This window comes from Entelurus aequoreus, linkage group LG04 (genome assembly GCF_033978785.1).
Source record: "Entelurus aequoreus isolate RoL-2023_Sb linkage group LG04, RoL_Eaeq_v1.1, whole genome shotgun sequence".
In the NCBI taxonomy this organism is placed as follows: Eukaryota; Metazoa; Chordata; class Actinopteri; order Syngnathiformes; family Syngnathidae; genus Entelurus; species Entelurus aequoreus.
This window is the reverse complement of record NC_084734.1, coordinates 49262850-49282987: the sequence shown is the minus strand read 5'-3', so window position 1 is coordinate 49282987 and position 20138 is coordinate 49262850. Positions and strand designations below refer to the sequence as shown.

The following is a 20138-nucleotide window of genomic DNA, read 5'->3' as shown; positions in this document are numbered from 1 at the left end:
AACAGCGATAAACAAGGGTTTACTGTAATGTAATTTTTTTTTTTTTAAGTAGCAATAAAAACCTACAAAGTGAGGAAAATACAAACTGTGAAAACAAGTATGTAACAATTATATTATGGAGTACAAAATCACCATGTCCTTTTTATTGTTTCTTGTCTGCTGGCTTGATGTTGAAATCAAATTGACTGACTAATGATGGTGTTGGTGTCTTTGTGGTTTTTTTGCAGCACAAGTCATGGAAAAAGATCAAGAACATGGTTCACTGGTCTCCATTTGTTATGTCCTTCAAAAAGAAATATCCCTGGATACAACTGGCAGGACATGCAGGTATGACGTCTCACACAAACGCCTCGTTATAATATTGTGTTAGTTATATATAATATATAATAATATAATGTTATAATAAACGTCTCTCGTTATGTACACAAGAGTGGACGTAAAGACCACTAAGTGTGTTGTGATCAACAACACTAATTGAGTTTCGGGGGGTCAAACGGAGGTCGGAAATGGGCCTTTTATAGCGTTTGTACAGCAGACCATGTTAACGGTGGTTCCCCACCACTGGTCCTACGCGTCAGGGCCCTAAAAGGAAACAGCAGAAGGCGAGCGCAGCATGTCACAAGCGTCTATTTGGATCATCTCGACCCGAGCGGACTGTCCCCAATGCTAACGCAGCGTGTCTCTTCACAGGGAGCTTCAAGGCTGGAGCAAATGGACGCATATTAAAAGTAAGCGAACCATCGCCTTCTTTGTCTTGTTGTCTTGTAAAGTCCAAATTATCTATTTTGTAGAAACACTGTGAATGCGAGCAGCGCTGTCTGTCCATGCTGATGAAGGACGTGCTTTGCCCCTATGTCCCCGGTTACCATGGAGACATCGAGAAAGACGGACAGAAGTACAACCAGATGGAGGACCTGCTAGCTGAGTTTGATTACCCATGCGTGATGGACTGCAAGATGGGAGTTAGGTGAGACAAATACAAGCCGGTGTACCTAAAAGGGCAGAGCAAGACACACAAGTCCACTGATTAGTTAAAGGAGGGCATGTCAAAATGACAGGACAGCAAGTGTCCTTCATGATTGTTTGTGTGGGCGTTCATGCCATGCTGTGATATTTCACTATTTAGATAACTTACATCCAAGAATGTTTATTTTCTTCAGTGTTTGATAAAACTTGAAATTAACTTAAAAACTAACTTGCTTCAAGTTTTATACTGCTCATAATAAATAAAATATAGATTGAATGTTTTTGTTCTTTTTTGAAATCCTATAACATTTGATCATGAAGTAGTTTAGATCTTTGGAAAATTAATTTCCATTACATGAATGAACACTTCCTGAAAAGTGATTCACATCATGGGGTTAAGAAGCTATGATGAAATGTTCACACTCTTTCCCCCGCATCCTCTAGGACGTATCTGGAGGAAGAGTTGACCAAGGCCCGGAAGAAGCCCACCCCGAGACCAGACATGTACCAGAAGATGATCGAGGTGGACTCTGAGGCGCCGACGTCCGAGGAAAAAGAGCAGAAGGTGGTCTCCAAGCCCAGATACATGCAGTGGAGGGAGACCATCAGCTCCACCGCGACGCTTGGCTTCAGGATAGAAGGAGTCAAGGTAGCTAGGACACACAGAAGAAGGATGTGTGTATCCTTCCTTTAAGCATTGTGTTTGTACGCACATGTGGGCGTCGATGTCCTTTAGGGTATGATCTAACTTCCTGTTTTTCTACAGAAAAACAAGTGTACGTCAGCTTGTCTTTGTCATGACTGAGGCCTGTCGGTGGCAGCTCTGTCGGCCTTTACCATCTGGCCATGACACTATACTTTCACACTCACACATGCACATAGACACACAGACGTGACTATACAAGGACATTCATGGCCTCCCGGTGCTCTGTTGCCATGACACTGAGGGTTATCCCAAGAAGTTGTGTGTGTGTGTGTGTGTGTGTGTGTGTGTGTGTGTGTGTGTGTGTGTGTGTGTGTGTGTGTGTGTGTGTGTGTGTGTGTGTGTGTGTGTGTGTGTGTGTGTGTGTGTGTGTGTGTGTGTGTGTGTGTGTGTGTGTGTGTGTGTGTGTGTGTGTGTGTGTTGAGAGTTGTTCCCAGACTTGAACCATGAAGGGTAAAAAAAAGTGTTGTCTCTCCAAATAGTATCTTGTTGCTTGGCAGCCAGCGGGACACTATACGCGAGTCTTTGGGATTCTGATTGTGCTGCTCATCCACTAGTGCGCTACCAGTGCTGCAACTGACGCCTGCTAATCCCTGCTAAAATTAACCCATTTACGTCCCTCTTATGACCCTTTGTTTTCGCCATTGTTTGTCGTCTTGAGAGTCCGTCCTCTTCTTCACCTCAGAAGTACATAAAGAGTGGGAGTAGAGGTGTTCTACAGGGCACCACCTCAGGTCCCTTTCTATTCATTTTCCCATTTGCATAATTGTAGTCCCCTATGATGCAAAGGTGATTTTGTAATGGTGTGCTTGTAAACACATCATTAGAAATGTATTAGTATAAATATGTTTTCCGAAAAAAATCTTTCATCTCCCTTACTTTTTTTTTCGCTTTTGAAGTATTTTTGTAAAAATGATTTGATTTAACCAGGGACTTTTGTTGGATGAGCCCACATCGTCTTTTCATGTATCATTTTGTATGAAAAGAAAAAGGTTTCCACTACACATTTTAAACTAAATCCAACTAGGGCAGCAACAACTCGATTAAATCGATTAAAAACGATTATTAAAATAGTTGCCGATTAATTTAGTCATTGATTCGTTGGATCTATGCAATGCGCATGCGCAGAGTTTTTATTTTTTATTTTTTTATTATTAAAAAAAAGATTATTATTATTATTTTATTTTTTTTAATAAACCTTTATTTATAAACCGCAACATTTACAAACAGCTGAGAAACAATAATCAAAATAAGTATGGTGCCAGTATGCTGTTTTTTTTCCAATAAAATACTGGATAGGATAGAAATGTAGTTTGTCTCTTTTATCCGATTATTAATCGATTAATCGAAGTAATAATCGACAGATTAATCGATTATCAAATTAATCGTTAGTTGCCGCCCTAAATCCAACTATGTGTCAGTCAGCTACATGTCAGTCAGCTATAAACGTGTGAGCTGTAAGTTTGACGATGTTGTTTTTCTTTAGCCTATAAACGAACCTAGTATGATGTTGCTTTTAAAATGTGAGTGAAATATTAGCATGTAGCTAACATAGATATGCTAGTAGGCCAGGAAGTTTCAGGTAGGGCTGCAACAATTAATCAATTAATTCGATTAGAAAAAAGATTTATATTATGTTGCTTTGATTAATCATTTAATGAGTGTAACTAATAGAAATTGATTAAATTTAGACCGCATGGAGTTCCTGGAACTTGAAATATGCGGACAAAGTTTGCCGCCAAAATACAGAACACATGAGAGTGATGGCATGTGGGTGCTGTGATCTGTGGCAGCCAACAGCAAGGAGAAAATGTTAACACATGTTAAAAGTGCAATTTAAATGTTTATGTTGTGCATTTATTAGAAAAAAATAATGAAGGTTATGGCAGACAGAAAATGTGTTTTTTTCAACTATTTTCCCTTAAATACGCATTTTTGAACATTGTGTGTAATGTTCTATATTCTTAATGAAACATCAAAGTTTTGGTATTACGGGTGCTTGCTACAGTCATTTATTGAACAGGCTTCAACCTGTGTGACTGCCATCTACTGGTCACACTTATCATTACGAGGTCAGCACAACCAGAAATAATTCATACACAAAGCGCACAGGTTTCATTTTCTCAATTTTTGAGAAAACAAAACGATTTTAAGTGCGCGTTACAGTCCGAAGAAATACGGTATCGAGCAAAGGCTCTAAATACTTATGTACATGTGATTTCTTAGTTTTTTATCTTAGTTTTTTAAATCTCTAAACAACATTTTCACATTGTAATTATGGGTTGTTGTGTGTTGAATTTTGAGGACAAAAATGCATGTATTCCATTTTAGAATAAGGCTGTAACATAACAAAATGTGGAAAAAAATGAAGCGCTGTGAATACTTTCCAGATGCACGGTGTGGCTCACGATAACGTGTCCATGTGGCGATGCTGCGAAAGGGGTGAAAATAAACCGTACACAAATAATAAATTTCATAGTTTGCAGCATAAAATAATTTAACCAGACTACACACAGCAGCAATGCAAAAATGGTTTTGGCTGAATATGCATGAATACGTACGTAACTGTACATGTATAATGATTAGTTAAAAGTATGACAGTATTTGATCTGGGCAATAGTAAATCATGTTTCTGTCTCTTTAAGAGAATGTGTCTCCAGTATAATGGAGGATTTAGCCACATGGTTCTCATACTGTAGTGTGTGAAAGAAAATATAAAAGCTTCTTTACATTGTAGTCCTGTGGGCTTTTTACTACCCGAGTAAGCCAAGGCATCTTATGATCCCGTCTCTCAATAAAATAACATTATAGTGGCAAAAACAATACACGACGAGATGTGTCGATAATCTTATCGTAATGTTAAATACCGTGATAGCTTGCTATATTGTCACAATCCTTAGTGTTGCTTGCATTTTGTCCTCCTGTTCCACTCATTAATGTTACGTTGTTGTATGTGATATATGACATCTATTACATTGGACAAGTGCACAATTGTGTGTGTATGTCAAAAGTGGATCAAGCACACAATATAGTGCTTTTTGCAGACACAAACAAAGCTCTTTAGCTTTAATACCAGAGACTCATGCATACACCAAACTGTTCCTAGTAGGGCTTACTAAAAGCACTTTTAAACACACTATTGTCTTCCTGATGCTTATGTGTAAAGTTTGACAAGATAAGTGTTGTAATGTAGTCAGTTGTGCACTTGTGATGCAGGTGTGTTGTCCATCTGTGCTCTGCAGAAAGAGGACGGGACTGTGAACAGAGACTTTAAGAGGACAAAAACACGCGAGCAAGTGATGGCGGCGTTCCGTGACTTTGTCAAAGGCAACAACGACATACTAGTAAGTGTTCTCTTCAGGATTGCCCAGAAAAAGTACAATCCTCCACTTCAAAGTGCGTGTGCAACTGCAGCCTCGATTTTGTTTGTGGAGTTGTCTTCTTCCTCTAAACACACACGCACAAATAATAGTGACATAAAAATTACATTGTCTGAAAACACACATACTTATAACTTGAAAGCATTGTGCGCGAACAATATGACTGACACATGTTACCCAGCTTAGTGTCAGAACTGGGTTAACTAGATATTTAAGCGTGTTTGTGTGTGTGTGTGTGTGTTTGTGTGTGTGTGTGTGTGTGTGTGTGTACAGAATTGTTACATAGCCAGGCTAAAGGAAATCAGGGCCGTTCTGGAGATGTCACTGTTCTTCAAAACTCATGAGGTAATGTTCTCCAAAGTGATGCTGACCTTTGACCCGCAGACAAAAGAAGGACATTTGAGGATCTAACCATCTGTAATATTTTGCGTGCAGGTTATTGGCAGCTCCTTGTTGTTCGTTCACGACAGCAAAGGGAGAGCCAAAGTGTGGATGATCGACTTTGGGAAGACCACTGCTCTACCAGAAGGAGAGGAGCTAAACCACCATACATCCTGGCAAGAAGGAAACAGGGAGGACGGTTACCTTTTTGGACTGGATAATTTGGTGGACATCATTTCTTGTGTGTCGAACACTGAAACTTGAGTTTTATTTTTATGTAAACCCAGCAGAAAGGTTCAGACACACACATTATTGCCTTAAACGTTTGGGAAGGACATTGCACGTTTGCAGAAAAACACTCAAGCTTTCTAATGTCTTATGGAACAGAGCAAGAAATTCACACCTTTAATGCACATTACAAGTTACACTTTAGTGACCCCTGGTGGAAGTCTGAGGAAAGACAAACTTATTGTTTCGTTATTTGAAAGAAACCACATACAACTTATGCAAACTGGTACATTGCCATTATAACATAACATATAATAACCTCCAATGTTCAAAACTAACCATTCAGGCCTGAAAAAAAGATTATTTAAAATATTTCCAGCTATTTCTAAGTATATGTAAGATTTGTAAAACAAAAATATCTTAATTTCAGAAACTTGCCTGCACTTCAGATGAGTTAAGTATGTTTTACTTTCTAACTTTAGTGGAGCGAAATTTTAAAATGACAGCTAAATTTACACAAGCTCTTACCTGTTGTGTTATTTTGCTCCTGGGATTTGTTCAAACGCTGTACAGTAAGTAGATGATTGTTTTTATTGTATATTTTTTCAGTTGAACATGATTTTAGTGCACTCCAAGTCCTGCTGAACACTTACTTTATTTAAAATGTCTTACCCTCATTTGTAAATTATGGCTTATTATTTTAGGTCTTAAATGAGTGCGTGTTTATTCGGGTCATAAAGGTTGCTTTTGAATTTGTGCCTCACTATTTATGACATATTTGGTTTGAGCTGAAAGTGAAGTGTGTGTTCTACCACCTTATCTCATTTGGAATCTGATGATATGACAGAAGAGAAGACCAGACTCACACTTATTTTGTGAATTGATGGATGCTACAAATGTGTCTTTTTTTCAAGTGGTATTGTGCAATCTGTGCCTTACTGTGCAGTCTTCCTGTTCAACAGCTAGGAGTGTCATGTAGCAGCCGGAGAGACACTTGTTTTTGTTGGACAAAAAATATTGATTTTATTTTGAAGGGTCAATCCCGGCAAAAGTGCTCATGTTTCCGGTTTGTTGTGCCACACTTATACATTGTGTTGAGTACATGTTTGCAGTGGCTTAGATGTTCACGTGGCCCATGCAGTGCCTTCTTTCATAGTTTCAGTTTTGTTTTTACACACTAAAAACATTGTAACCCGACATGTGCAGGTAGTTGACTAGCTTTGCTTTTGAGTTATTTAACCAATTCCAGTCGTAAATAAACCAAGTGGATTCTGTTACATTACAGTTACTACTATTTAAGCTACAATGGAGAAAACACGTCTTTAAATATTGCTGTGATACCAAATCGTTGACATATGTCCCCGAATGTGCACTTAAACATTGTATTAGCATGTATTATATTTGCTGGTTTGAATATTTATTATTATATGGATGGTTTCTTAAAAGAATGGTGAAAACATGTGTATGTGTGATTTCTTGCATTTTGCCCATTTTTTCCATTTAAATCTCATGGAATCTATCACTTGCAATATAATGTGTTCTATTCATAACCTTTTTTGAGTCTATTATTTAATTTATAGTTAAAATACCTGTATAGTTTATTACAAATCTTGTATGCATAGTTATTTTAACCATGTACAACCTCATATTTATGAAACAACGTTGGTGTTTTGAGTGGAACTAGGACGAATACATACTGGTCTTTTGTTAAATGGGACACAAAAACTGATTTCGAATTCTATATAGCAATTAATAATAATTTAACAAACACTGCTTCAATACATTATTGGTGTTTTCTTGCCAGTTGAAGATAACAATGTCCAGTCCTTAAATATTTTTATTTTTTAAGTCCCATCTTAAAACTCATTTGTATAATCTAGCCTTTAAATAGACCCCCCCTTTTTTAGACCAGTTGATCTGCCGTTTCTTTTCTTCTCTCCTCTTCTCCCCTGTCCCTTGCGAGGGGGAGTTGCATAGGTCCGGTGGCCATGGATGAAGTGCTGGCTGTCCAGAGTCGGGACCCCGGGTGGACCACTAGCCTGTGCATCGGTTGGGGACATCTCTGCGCTGCTGACCCGTCTCCGCTCGGGATGGTTTCCTGTTGGCCCCGCTGTGGACTGGACTCCCGCTGATGTGTTGGATCCACTGTGGACTGGACTTTCACAATGTTATGTCAGACCCACTCGACATCCGTTGCTTTCGGTCTCCCCTAGAGGGGGGGGGTTACCCACATATGCGGTCCTCTCCAAGGTTTCTCATAGTCATTCACCGACGTCCCACTGGGGTGAGTTTTTCCTTGCCCGTATGTGGGCTCTGTACCGAGGATGTCGTTGTGGCTTGTACAGCCCTTTGAGACACTTGTGATTTAGGGCTATATAAATAAACATTGATTGATTGATTGATTGATTTTTATTTCAACGGGGCGATTTGGTGTGAAAATGCCTCGGCACGTACAAGGGTATTTTGAAATTAATTATATTGAACAAAATAATAAAAAATAATATACAAACAAAATTAGGCACTTTCAATGCAATTCAATCAATAATTTACAACAGGTTGAGCGATTTTCAATAGTTATCAATAAAAAATAAATTAAATACAATCCATTTACAGTACTGTAGCGTCCAGAAGAAGTGCACACAAAGTCTGACGCTCTTTTTAAAGTTTTATTGAGCAACCTATACTAACACAGCTCAACTTATATTGTTCCTTCCACATGCACGCTGTCGTGCCAAATTTATTCCCCCCTACAAAAACATTCCCCCCATTTACTTCTGGGGATGCGTCCAATAAACTCACAAAGTTGCCGGGGGTCCTTAACCGGCACGCAACTGTCCTGTTTCGCGCCTGTACAAAAAAAACAATAATCGATTTCTTCAGATTCCAGCAGCTGTCAAAGACGAAGTATATACCCACATATCCTTCCAGCGACGGGCAGTCAAGGTTTTTGCAGGGGGAAGAAATTTGGCGTGACAACGTCTATCCTCGTTCCTCATTTCCGCAACAACGAACGCTTCCTCCCTTTCCGCCAATCACCTTACAGTCCTGGTACGTTCATCACAATGGGAATTCTGAATTTCACTCACTCCAGAGCACAACATCAACCTCATCGGGTCGTTAAAGTACAAACAAAAGTTGTTTAAGAAAACAAAAGTAAAAATATTACAGACAATCAAAAACAAAATATACTTATAACATAATAAACGGGGCTTATTTAAAAATAAATAAATGGATCCAATAAAAACAATAATTTGAGGGCTTTCCTATCGTTTGAAATTGTCCAAGTTTGAACTAACAATTCAAAAGCACTATGGTTTTCACTTTTAAAAAATCTACTTTTTTCAATGAAAACATTTCCTAGCTTTAGAATAATTGTAATAATCATTACTAGGTTGCTGTCTGTAATAAATAGGCCTACCATCTACCATCGTTAATGGGGACATATTTATTAGGGCTGCAAATCTTTGGGTGTCCCACGATTCGATTCAATATCGATTCTTGGGGTCACGATTCGATTCAAAATCGTTTTTTTTTCGATTGAACGCGATTCTCGATTCAAAAACTATTTTTTCTCGATTCAAAACGATTCTCTATTCATTCAATACATAAGATTTCAGCAGGATCTACCCCAGTCTGCTGACATGCAAGCAGAGTAGTAGATTTTTGTAAAAAGCTTTTATAATTGTAAAGGACAATGTTTTATCAACTGATTGCAATAATGTAAATTTGTTTTAACTATTAAATTAACCAAAAATATGACTTATTTTATCTTTGTGAAAATATTGGACGCAGTGTGTTGTCAAGCTTATGAGATGCGATGCAAGTGTAAGCCACTGTGACCCTATTGTTCTTTTTTTTTATTTTTTATAAATGTCTAATGATAATGTCAATGAGGGATTTTTAATCACTGCTATGTTGAAATTGTAACTAATATTGATACTGTTGTTGATAATATTCATTTTTGTTTCACTACTTTTGGTTTGTTCTGTGTCGTGTTTGCGTCTCCTCTCAATTGCTCTGTTCATTGCAGTTCTGAGTGTTGCTGGGTCGGGTTTGGTTTTGGAATTGGATTGCATTGTTATGGTATTGCTGTGTATTGTTTTGTTGGATTGATTAATCAAAAAATAATAAAAAATTAAATAATAAAAATAAAAATTAAAAAAATTAATAAATTAATTTAAAAAAAATAAAATCGATTTTTTTAAAAATGAGAATCGATTCTGAATCGCACAACGTGAGAGTCGCGATTCGAATTCAAATCGATTTGTTCCCACACCCCTAATATTTATTCCTTTGGTTCGCAGCCAACCTCTTAATCCTAAAATGAATATAAATTATTCAAATTATTCAAATTGTATATATTTTATTTTTTACCCCCCCCCACACACACACACACACACACACACACACATTTTCTACATGTGCCTCGACTCCAATACATTACTTCCTGATTGCTTCCTGGGTGGACCAATTGAAAACAGCATTTGGCCTCGCCTCCTTCCAGCAGCGAATGGGAGGTGAGCAGGGGCGGGGCAGAAAGGATCCGCGCGCTAGTAAACAGAAGAGCACAGCGTGCAACAAACATCGCTCTGCTTTTTAAGTGGGTCAAATGAGGTCACGCTGATTCTTACCGAGTGTCCGTCCAGACCGGAGGGTGGCGTGCGTGTCTGTGAACGTGCCTTTGGAGCGAGGGAGTTGTGTCGAGTAAATAGTGACTTTATGGGTCAGAGACACAAACTGTACGTGTTGAAGACAGTCGCTGGAGGACAAACTGCAGGTTTTGTGTATTCAAATATGAAACTCTGCTAAGATTTGCTTGAGTCGTCTTTGGAGAAACTACCCCACGCAGCAGTTGGTGAGTGCCTCAACTCAGATTATCACGCATTATCTGATTTTGACACAAGGCCAACGTGTTTAATCCCACCATTACCCTCCAACTGACCTCTGCCTGTAAACAACACACGACACTGTTAATTATTGCATGGTCATTATCTCATGCAAAATCATACGCAATTTTGCCTACATGGACTTCAATCTGTGCTAGTTCGCCACAGCTAGCTAGCAAGGCACTGCAACAACGTGGCGCAGCTTCTTTTCAATCGTGACTTTTGCGCTGGATTTGATCCAATTATTATGTTTATAAACATGATCTATGTGTTGTAAGTGTACCGATGGGTTGAATAAAATGTTACAAGGTGATCGAATATGGTTGGAAGTGTTTTGTTTTTTTCTCGCTAGCGCGCTGTGTAAATATAGGCTAAGGTTGTTGTCAAGAAAGTTGTGTGATTCATACAATATTTACTTAAAAATGTCAACTGTTATTTATTTTTACTGTAGTAAAGTAGCCCAAATAGTGATTATTAATTCATACAGGAAATATACCTGCTTATATTACCTACTTGGTATTGTTAAGATTGATTCCAGGGACAAGCGGTAGTAAATGAATGGATGGATGGATTCCTGCCCATGTTTGTATCTTTGACTTTTGAAGTTGTTGTCAATAAAGTTGTGTGATTCATACAATATTTACTTAACTATATAAAATTGGCCCTAGTGTGTGAATGTTGTCTGTCTATCTGTAGCTGAGATAGGCTCCAGCGCCCCCCGCGACCCCGAAGGGAATAAGCGGTAGGAAATGGATGGATGGATATAAATAAGTATAACTTTTTACTGTAGTAAAGTAGCCTAAATAGTGATTATTAATTCATACTTATAATATCCTATATCATGACCTACTTTGTATTGATAATATTGATGTCTGCCCTTTTAATACTTTTATATTTATTGAATTTTCAACTATGCTAATGTTGTTGTCAATAAAGTTGTATGAATCATTCAATATTTACTTGATAATATCAATAGTTATGACGTTTAGCGCAGCCAAAACAGTGATGAATAATTCATACAGGAAAAATACCTTTTTATATTACCTACTTTGTATTGTTAAGATTGATTCCAGGGACAAGCGGTAGAAAATGGATGGATGGATGGGTGGATTCCTGCCCATGTTTGTATCTTTGACTTTTGAACTTGTTGTCAATAACGTTTTGTGATTCATACAATATTAACTTAAACATATCAATAGTTATAACTTTTTACTGTAGTAAAGTAGCCGAAATAGTGATCAGTAATTCATACATATAATATGCATGTTGATCATGACCTACTTTGTATTGATAAGATTGGTGCCTGCCCTTTTAATACTTTTATATTTATTGAATTTTTAACTATGCAAATGTTGTTGTCAATGAAGTTGTGTGATTCATTCAATATTTACTTGAAATATATTTTAGTTATAACACTCATTGCTATACTAAAGTTGCCAAATAGTGATGAATAATTCATACCATAAAGATGTGTGTTGTTTATGACCTACTTTGATAAGATTAATGCTTGCCCACTAAGAATTTTGTATTGATTAACTTTTGAACTATAGATAGATAGATGGTACTTTATTGATTCCTTCAGGAGAGTTCCCTCAGGAAAATTAAAATTCCAGCAGCAGTGTACAGAATTGAGATTGAATTTAAAAAGTAAATAATAAATAATGGGGGTATATGTTATTGTTTTGCATCCCCTGTCATCCTAGTACCCCCCTCCCCCCCAGAGAGGAGTTGTACAGTCTGATGGCCTGTGGCGTGTATGTCAGTATTAGCTCTATTTTGACTGTTTATGGATGCACGCAACACTAGAATGTATTACTTATTGCATTAGACAAACAAATAAGTAGTTTGAAAAACAGAATAGTCGTGTTATAACAACACCAACTAAGTACTGCCATTAAAATATATGTGCCCATTGTTCTTTGATGGCTGAGGTGAGTTTATGGTAGCCATGTTGTACTGAGCAGCCAGGACAGAGATGTATGCACTGCTTCCCCACACGCCTTTCCTGTGGTTATCTTAAAAAATATTTATATGGAAAAATATCGCAATACTTTTTCCTAACAAAAGTATATACATTTTTAATGTCTTAATGTTGTTGTTGTTTTTACTCATTTTATGGGCTGATTGTCACTCAAGTACATGTTCTGCAAAAAGTAGCCAATATTTGACATTTAATTGTTGAGAAACTTGATCCACCTGTACTATTACAGTAAATGGAAATGGGTCATTTAAAAATGTAATTGTTTGACTGAGTTTGTCCTATGATTTATTATTAGTGTGCATTTGTTTATATATACACATATATATATGTATGTATGTATATACTGTATGTATATATATATATATATATATATATATATATATATATATATATATATATATATATATATATATATATATATATATATATATATACATATACAGGTATATTAGGGGTGTAACTGTACACAAAAATTTAGGTTCGGTACGTACCTCGGTTTAGAGGTCACGGTTCGGTACAGTAAGAAAACAACAAAATATACATTTTTTGGTTATTTATTTACCAAATTTGTAAACAATGGCTTTATCTTTTTAACATTAGGAACATTATAATAATTCTGCCCACGTTAATCCACATTAAACTGCCTCAAGTTGTTGCTCAGATTAAATAAAATGACACAACTTTTCTTCTACATATAAAAAGTGCAACATTAACAGTTTTAAGTCAACTCATCATGCTTAATTTATTACAGCATATGGGAAGCCTGTAGTTGATTTTTTTATGGTTAGCGCCTTGCATGGCAGCTCCCGCCATCAGTGTGTGAATGTGTGTGTGAATGGGTGAATGTGGAAATACTGTCAAAGCGCTTTGAGTACCTTGAAGGTAGAAAAGCGCTATACAAGTATAACCCATATTATGTAAATGTTATACTTTTATCAACATGTGATAGCAGGGACCCTGCCATTCAAAACTAGGCTGCTCCATAACTAATGATTAATGTAACTAGCTGAAAAAATAGTACAATAGCAATAGGAGAGACCATTCATCCCTGAACACCATGGAGTTCATGTAGGCTTAATAATGCAGTTACATTATTATATAAACTATCAAAGACAGAAACTCTTCATTTAACATAATGTCCTTTTTTGCTGCTTCAACACAGCTCAATCAACACATAAAAAGGTAAAGTGAAATAACAGACAGACAGGGCTTTGCTGTCCGTAACACACACACACACGCACACACACACACACACACACACCGCAAAATGAGCTAACGTTACGCTAAAAGCGAATTAGCCTTCACCTCAAGCCAGGACTGCATTTGTTACCAGATTCGCACCTTCTCTCTATCGTATTACCACTAGCACCACACCGTTAGCATCACAGCTAACGTTACCATGTCGCTACCTGTCTGCTCCGCGGGAGCGTGTGACGTTGCACACGTGACATATGTAAGAAGGTGCGCTTGTTTTAAAGGCCTACTGAAATGAATTTTTTTAAATTTAAACCGGGATAGCAGATCCATTCTATGTGTCATACCTGATCATTTTGCGATATTGCCATATTTTTGCTGAAAGGATTTGGTAGCGAACACCGACGATAAAGTTCGCAACTTTTGGTCGCTGATAAAAAAGCCTTGCCTGTACCGGAAGTAGCGTGACGTCGGAGGTTGAAAGGCTCCTCACATTTCCCCATTGTTTACACCAGCAGCGAGAGTGATTGGGACCGAGAAAGCGACGATTACCCCATTAATTTGAGTAAGGCTGAAACGACGCGTCAACGTAGTTGACGTCATCGGTTACGTAAATACGTCGACGCCGTCTTTGTGCGTCGACGCGTCGCATATATACGTCACACTACCGTCATGGCGAAGCGCAAAGCAGACGATGCGAGCGGTCCGAGCGAGGGGGAAAAATCACGCCAAAAGTCGTCAAAAGTGTGGAAGTATTTCAATACACAGCCTAATAATGTTGTTGAATGCACACTGTGTCGAGCGTAAATGGCCTATCATAGCAGCACAACGGCTATGAACGAACATTTGAAAAGAAAACCATGAACCATCAACTAGTCAATCGTCCGCGTGAGCATACGTTGTCATCATTACACAAAAACATGAATGTGTCATTTGTATCTGCTAGGGGTGTAACGGTACGTGTTTTGTATTGAACTGTTTCGGTACGGGGCTTTCGGTTTGGTACGGGGGTGTACCGAACGAGTTTCTAAGCTAAAGCTAACTTTAGCTGCTAAAGTCTTAACAAGCTGCTTCGCTCCTGCCTCTGTCTCAGCACGCAGCATTGTCCCACCCACACAACCATCTGATTGGTACACACGAAGCATTATCAGCCAATCAGCAGTGCGTATTCAGAGCGCATGTAGTCAGCGCTTCAGCGTGGAGCAGATAGGTGTTTAGCAGGTGAGCATCAGGCAGCGGACTCTCCACAAATGATAATAAACACCTCCCAGTCAACTACTAGTAACATCACTATGAGCCCGTTGACCTTCTAGAAACTTAAACTGCAGCTCAGCTCACTCGCAGTCCTGGCTTGAGGTGAAGGCTAATTACCTCCCAGTTCCAGCCACATCGACCCCTTCTGAGCGCCTATTTTCAGCTGCTGGGATTATTGTAAACAAGAAAAGAAGCAGAGCATGTAGACATGCTAACCTTTCTTCATTACAACTGTTAGTCACTCACTGGAATGAGTAGAATTGGTTATTGTGTACTGTGTTGGACTGGATGTTTATTTTGCACATTTTAAAAGCAATACTTAATGTTTACAGTGCTCCAGAATATTTAGATTGGCACTTTTTTGTATTGGATGTTTATCTTTATTTTTGCACATTTTAGCAAATAAGCAATACTTTCACTTTTGTTGAAATGTTTACACTGTTGTTACGGAATATTTCGTTTTACACTTTTTTGTATTGGATGTTTATCTTTATTTTTGCACATTTTAAAGCAAAATAAGCAATACTTTTACTTTTGAAATGCTTATACTATTGCAGAATATTAAGATTTGCACTGGATGTTGACTTTTATATTTGCACATTAAAAAGCAAATAAGCTACTTTTAATTTTGTTAAAGGTTAAAAGTTTTAAATGTTTACATTGTTACAGAATATTTAGTCATGTTGTTGTCAATGTTGACTGAGTGGCCATACTTCTTTTTTTTTGTAAATAAAAGCCATGCCTTTCGAAAAAACTGGCCTACATTTATTTTTTCATCTTCATTTTGAATAAAAAAATTATCGGTAAAAGGAAAAATAATCTATAGATTAATCGGAAAAAAAAATCTATAGATTAACCGATTAATCAAAAAAAAAAATCTATAGATTAATCGATAGAAAAATAATCGTTAGCTGCAGCCTTAAATTTGAGCCAGGATGAAAGATTTGTGGATGAGGAATGTGAGAGTGAAGGACTAGGGTGCAGTGCAGGACGTATCTTTTTTCGCTCTGACCGTAACTTAGGTACAAGGGCTCATTGGATTCCACACTCTCTCCTTTTTCTATTGTGGATCACGGATTTGTACTTTAAACCACCTCGGATACTATATCCTCTTGAAAAAGAGAGTCGAGAACGCGAAATGGACATTCACAGTGACTTTTATCTCCACGACAATACATCGGTGAAGCACTTTAGCTACGGAGCTAACGTGATAGCATCGTGCTTAAATGCAGATAGAAACAAAAGAAATAAGCCCCTGACTGGAAGGATAGACAGCAGATCAACAATACTACTATCAGGAGACACCGAACCAAACACTGGACCTGTAACTACACGGTTAATGCTGTGCCGCCTGTCGAAGCCTAGCAATGCTGTTGCTAACGACGCCATTGAAGCTAACTTAGCTACGGGACCTCGTCAGAGCTATGATAAAAACATTATCTCTCCACCTACGGCAGCCCTCATCTGCTCATCAACACCCGTGCTCACCTGCGTTCCAGCGATCGACGGCGCGACGAAGGACTTCACCCGATCATCGATGCGGTCGGCGGCTAGCGTCGGATCCAACTCAAAGTCCTCCTGGTTGTGTTGCTGCAGCCAGCCGCTAATACACCGATCCCAACTACAGCTTTCTTCTTTGCAGTCTCCATTGTTCATTAAACAAATTGCAAAAGATTTACCAACACAGATGTCCAGAATACTGTGGAATTTTGCGATGAAAACAGAGCTGTTTGTATTGAGATACAATGTGTCCGAATACTTCCGTTTCAACCATTGACGTCACGCGCAAACGTCATCATCATACATAGACGTTTTCAACCGGAAGTTTCCCGGGAAATTTAAAATTGCACTTTATAAGTTAACCCGGCCGTATTGGCATGTGTTGCAATGTTAAGATTTCATCATTGATATATAAACTATCAGACTGCGTGGTCAGTAGTAGTGGGTTTCAGTAGATCTTTAAGTCTCTGTGAGGAGAGACAACAAAGAGTGGGAAACGCATGCAGTGTAATGCCCGCAGCTAAAAGCAACTGCGTGAGAACTGCGTGAGAACGTATACTCCAATATCACGATATAGTAATTTTCTATATCGCACAGAGACAAACCCGCGATATATCGAGTATATCGATATATCGCCCAGCCTCTATATATATATATATATATATATATATATATATTAGAGATGTCCGATAATGGCTTTTTGCCGATATCCGATATTCCGATATTGTCCAACTCTTTAATTACCGATACCGATATCAACCGATATATGCAGTCGTGGAATTAACACATTATTATGCCTAATTTGGACAACCATGTATGGTGAAGATAAGGTACTTTTAAAAAAAAATAAGATAACTAAATTAAAAACATTTCCTTGAATAAAAAAGAAAGTAAAACAATATAAAAACAGTTACATAGAAACTAGTAATTAATGAAAATGAGTAAAATTAACTGTTAAAGGTTAGTACTATTAGTGGACCAGCAGCACGCACAATCATGTGTGCGGTAAGCGCTGCAAGAAAAGCATGTGGTCAACTTTCAGACCCTGCGTTAGAACTATTTTACAGTGTGACTCACCAGTGTTTGTTTGAAAGGGGCTGCACAAGAGTTCAGACGACAGCTGAGGTTTAGCAGTGTGTGTTTGCTTCACACATCAGTACATTTAATCCTCAATCGCTGTGCATGAGTGCCAAGTTTGCATCACAGCTATTGTACCCTGCATTGTTTTTTTGGGGGGGTAGTTGTTTAACGCTGGAAGTGACAAATGGGAAGTGGGTTTACATTTAGCAACAGTACTTCCTCACAGGTGTTGTCAGACATTTAGAAGTGATGCTTTCAATAAGCACACACATTCATCAATGCCCATGTTGTATTAGAGCTAGCTTCTGTGTTACTGCTCAGAAATGGTGGGCGTTAATAATCGGTTACAGTTTAATTGGTTTTGCGTAAGTTGAAAAACTTGTATTGCGAAACTGCAACACCCATTGAAATAAGTTAAAATACATTTAATCAATGCTTGGCCCACCAAAACATCACAATTTAAAATTTTAACATGCCTTTTGAAAAAATAAAACAAACATTTAGGTAAGCATTATTGTATGAAAAACTATACAATAGAATGTAGTACAAACAAGGGTGGTAGTTTTATGTGGTAATGTACTGTAATAATTATTTACAGCATGTATTTGGGGTTTTCCAATCCGATTTTAATTGTCAGTAAACAGAAAAAAACCAGTACGTGCTTTCATGTAAAATGTGTGATATAATGTCCGATACAAGCGGTCCTGCAGTGTGTTTACTTGTGCAAAGCTGGACAGCTAGTTCACTTTTAAATGTCCTACAAAAAGCACACAAGGTTTTTTTTTTGTATTATAGTCAAGTCATTTACAAAATATAAACATGGTAGGCTACAGGATACTAGGAGCTAGCAGCTACACAACAGCTAAGCACACAATATCACACAAGCTAGACATATGTAATAGGTGTCCTTAATTGAACAATATTGCAGTCTAAAACAGCACATTTGTCAATATAAACAAGTACAAAATAATTCTGGTCTCATATTACTTACACATAGGAAGTCTCCATGGCAGAAGCGTATTAGGAAGTATCCAGTAAAACAAACATGTCCACATCCTTCAATTTACTGCATCACGAGCTTAACTTAATGAATTCTTGTGACCACAAATACCACCCTATTTCAACTTAAATACGACATTAGTCCATTTCAGGCAGTTAATGATAAATAGCTCTACCATTGTGCTCTGCTGGACTGTTTTCACTTGATCAAACCTTTTCTAACATTAATAAAAATGATCTATGTATGTATGGTTCCTGCTAATATTGTATCGGATTAATATTGGTATTGGCCAATACTCAAGGCTCCAATATCGGTATCGCATCAGAAGTGAAAAAGTAGTATAGAGAGTGGACTTCTACGGTATGTCTTTCCAGCTGTTATCGACTCATTCTGCATCAGTGTAGTGCAGACTCACAGTGCTACGCTCCTACTGCTTCACCACTTTCTACTTGCACTGTCATGTTTTAGATGATTTCTTTCTTTAATTTCCAGTCCTTCACACTCACTTTCTTCCTTCCCATGCTTGGAAAAAACACATTCATGTCCATCTCTAGCTGTAAGCTAATGCTAGCAAGTAAGACCAGATATATTGGTCTGATTTTACGGGGTTCACAGTGACATTCACTATGCCGACTAGGGGTGGGGAGGCTCATTACCCAAATTTTTTCGCACAATCTAAAGCATAAAAATTAGCCGACAGACTGCTCATATCTTGTTGTAACACTATAACCAACAGCCAAGTTGGCAGAAGTCAATGCAGTAAATAAGTGCAATACTAGTATAATTAGTATTGTGTAACAAAACTTTTTAAACATAAAATCCTTATTCAGATTATTTTTGGAATCATTTCCAATATTTACTTTTTAGCTTTGCAGATTTCTCCAAGATTGTTTTTGTTGGTCAGTGAGAAAGCAGCGATGTTTGACCCACTTTGTGTATTAGTGTGTGCATGATACAGCTCTGTCACCTGCAAGACAAACACACAATAACACTCTCACACATGCTCCTCACGTATCTTTTCCTTCTGGTTTTCACTCTCGACCTCGCTGGCTTCAAATTCTAGCAGAGCCGTGTTGAAGCATGCCGTCACACCTGCAATGCTAACAATAACAATAACACACATGCACTGTATCGGAGGAATGTGGGTGGAGTCGTTAGGCGTGTTTTTATTCCGTTTGAAAATATCAGCAGTAAAATTGCAAATCACACAAAAAACATTTGCTTTTGTGAGTTGTTTGGTCCTCTGTCCTCTGTTGTCCTCTGTGTTTTTTTTAATACATTTTGATTTCTATTTACGGTTTTAATTGGTTTTTCCCTTTAAAATCGTTTTTAATCACATTTATTTTTATATTGTTTTTATATTGTTTTTATATTTATTTATTTTTTGTTTTTAACATTGTTTTTAACAATGTTTTTAATATTGTTGTGCAGCACTTTGGAAACATTTTTGTTGTTTAAATGTGCTATATAAATAAATTGGAGTGGATTGATTTACAGATTCATCGCTGAACAGACATTCATTAATGACAATCCTTTAAGTAAGTGACATTTCCCAGCCCTGGAAAAAGCCTAGCAAAGAACAAAC

At 37.7% G+C, this 20138-nt stretch overlaps 2 protein-coding genes across 4 annotated transcripts in view; both read left to right on the top strand.

Annotated features, from left to right (window-relative positions):
• The window catches only part of LOC133648731 (inositol-trisphosphate 3-kinase B-like), a 36457-nt gene extending 29338 nt beyond the window's left edge, over positions 1-7119 (top strand). For both annotated transcript variants that reach the window (XM_062045091.1, XM_062045090.1), the window contains exons 5-11: positions 228-327; positions 691-728; positions 792-967; positions 1411-1615; positions 4912-5013; positions 5323-5394; positions 5485-7119. In XM_062045091.1, coding sequence (XP_061901075.1) covers positions 228-327; positions 691-728; positions 792-967; positions 1411-1615; positions 4912-5013; positions 5323-5394; positions 5485-5694 — 903 coding nt within the window. In that variant the 3' untranslated portion in view covers positions 5695-7119. The remainder of the gene's footprint in view (positions 1-227; positions 328-690; positions 729-791; positions 968-1410; positions 1616-4911; positions 5014-5322; positions 5395-5484) is intronic.
• A 3083-nt stretch (positions 7120-10202) lies between these two features.
• The window catches only part of coq8aa (coenzyme Q8A, genome duplicate a), a 31513-nt gene continuing 21577 nt past the window's right edge, over positions 10203-20138 (top strand). The window contains exon 1 of one of the 2 annotated variants that reach the window (XM_062045088.1): positions 10203-10513. The gene's annotated coding sequence lies outside the window, so the exon portion shown is untranslated. The remainder of the gene's footprint in view (positions 10514-20138) is intronic. The other variant, XM_062045089.1, reaches the window with a different exon arrangement.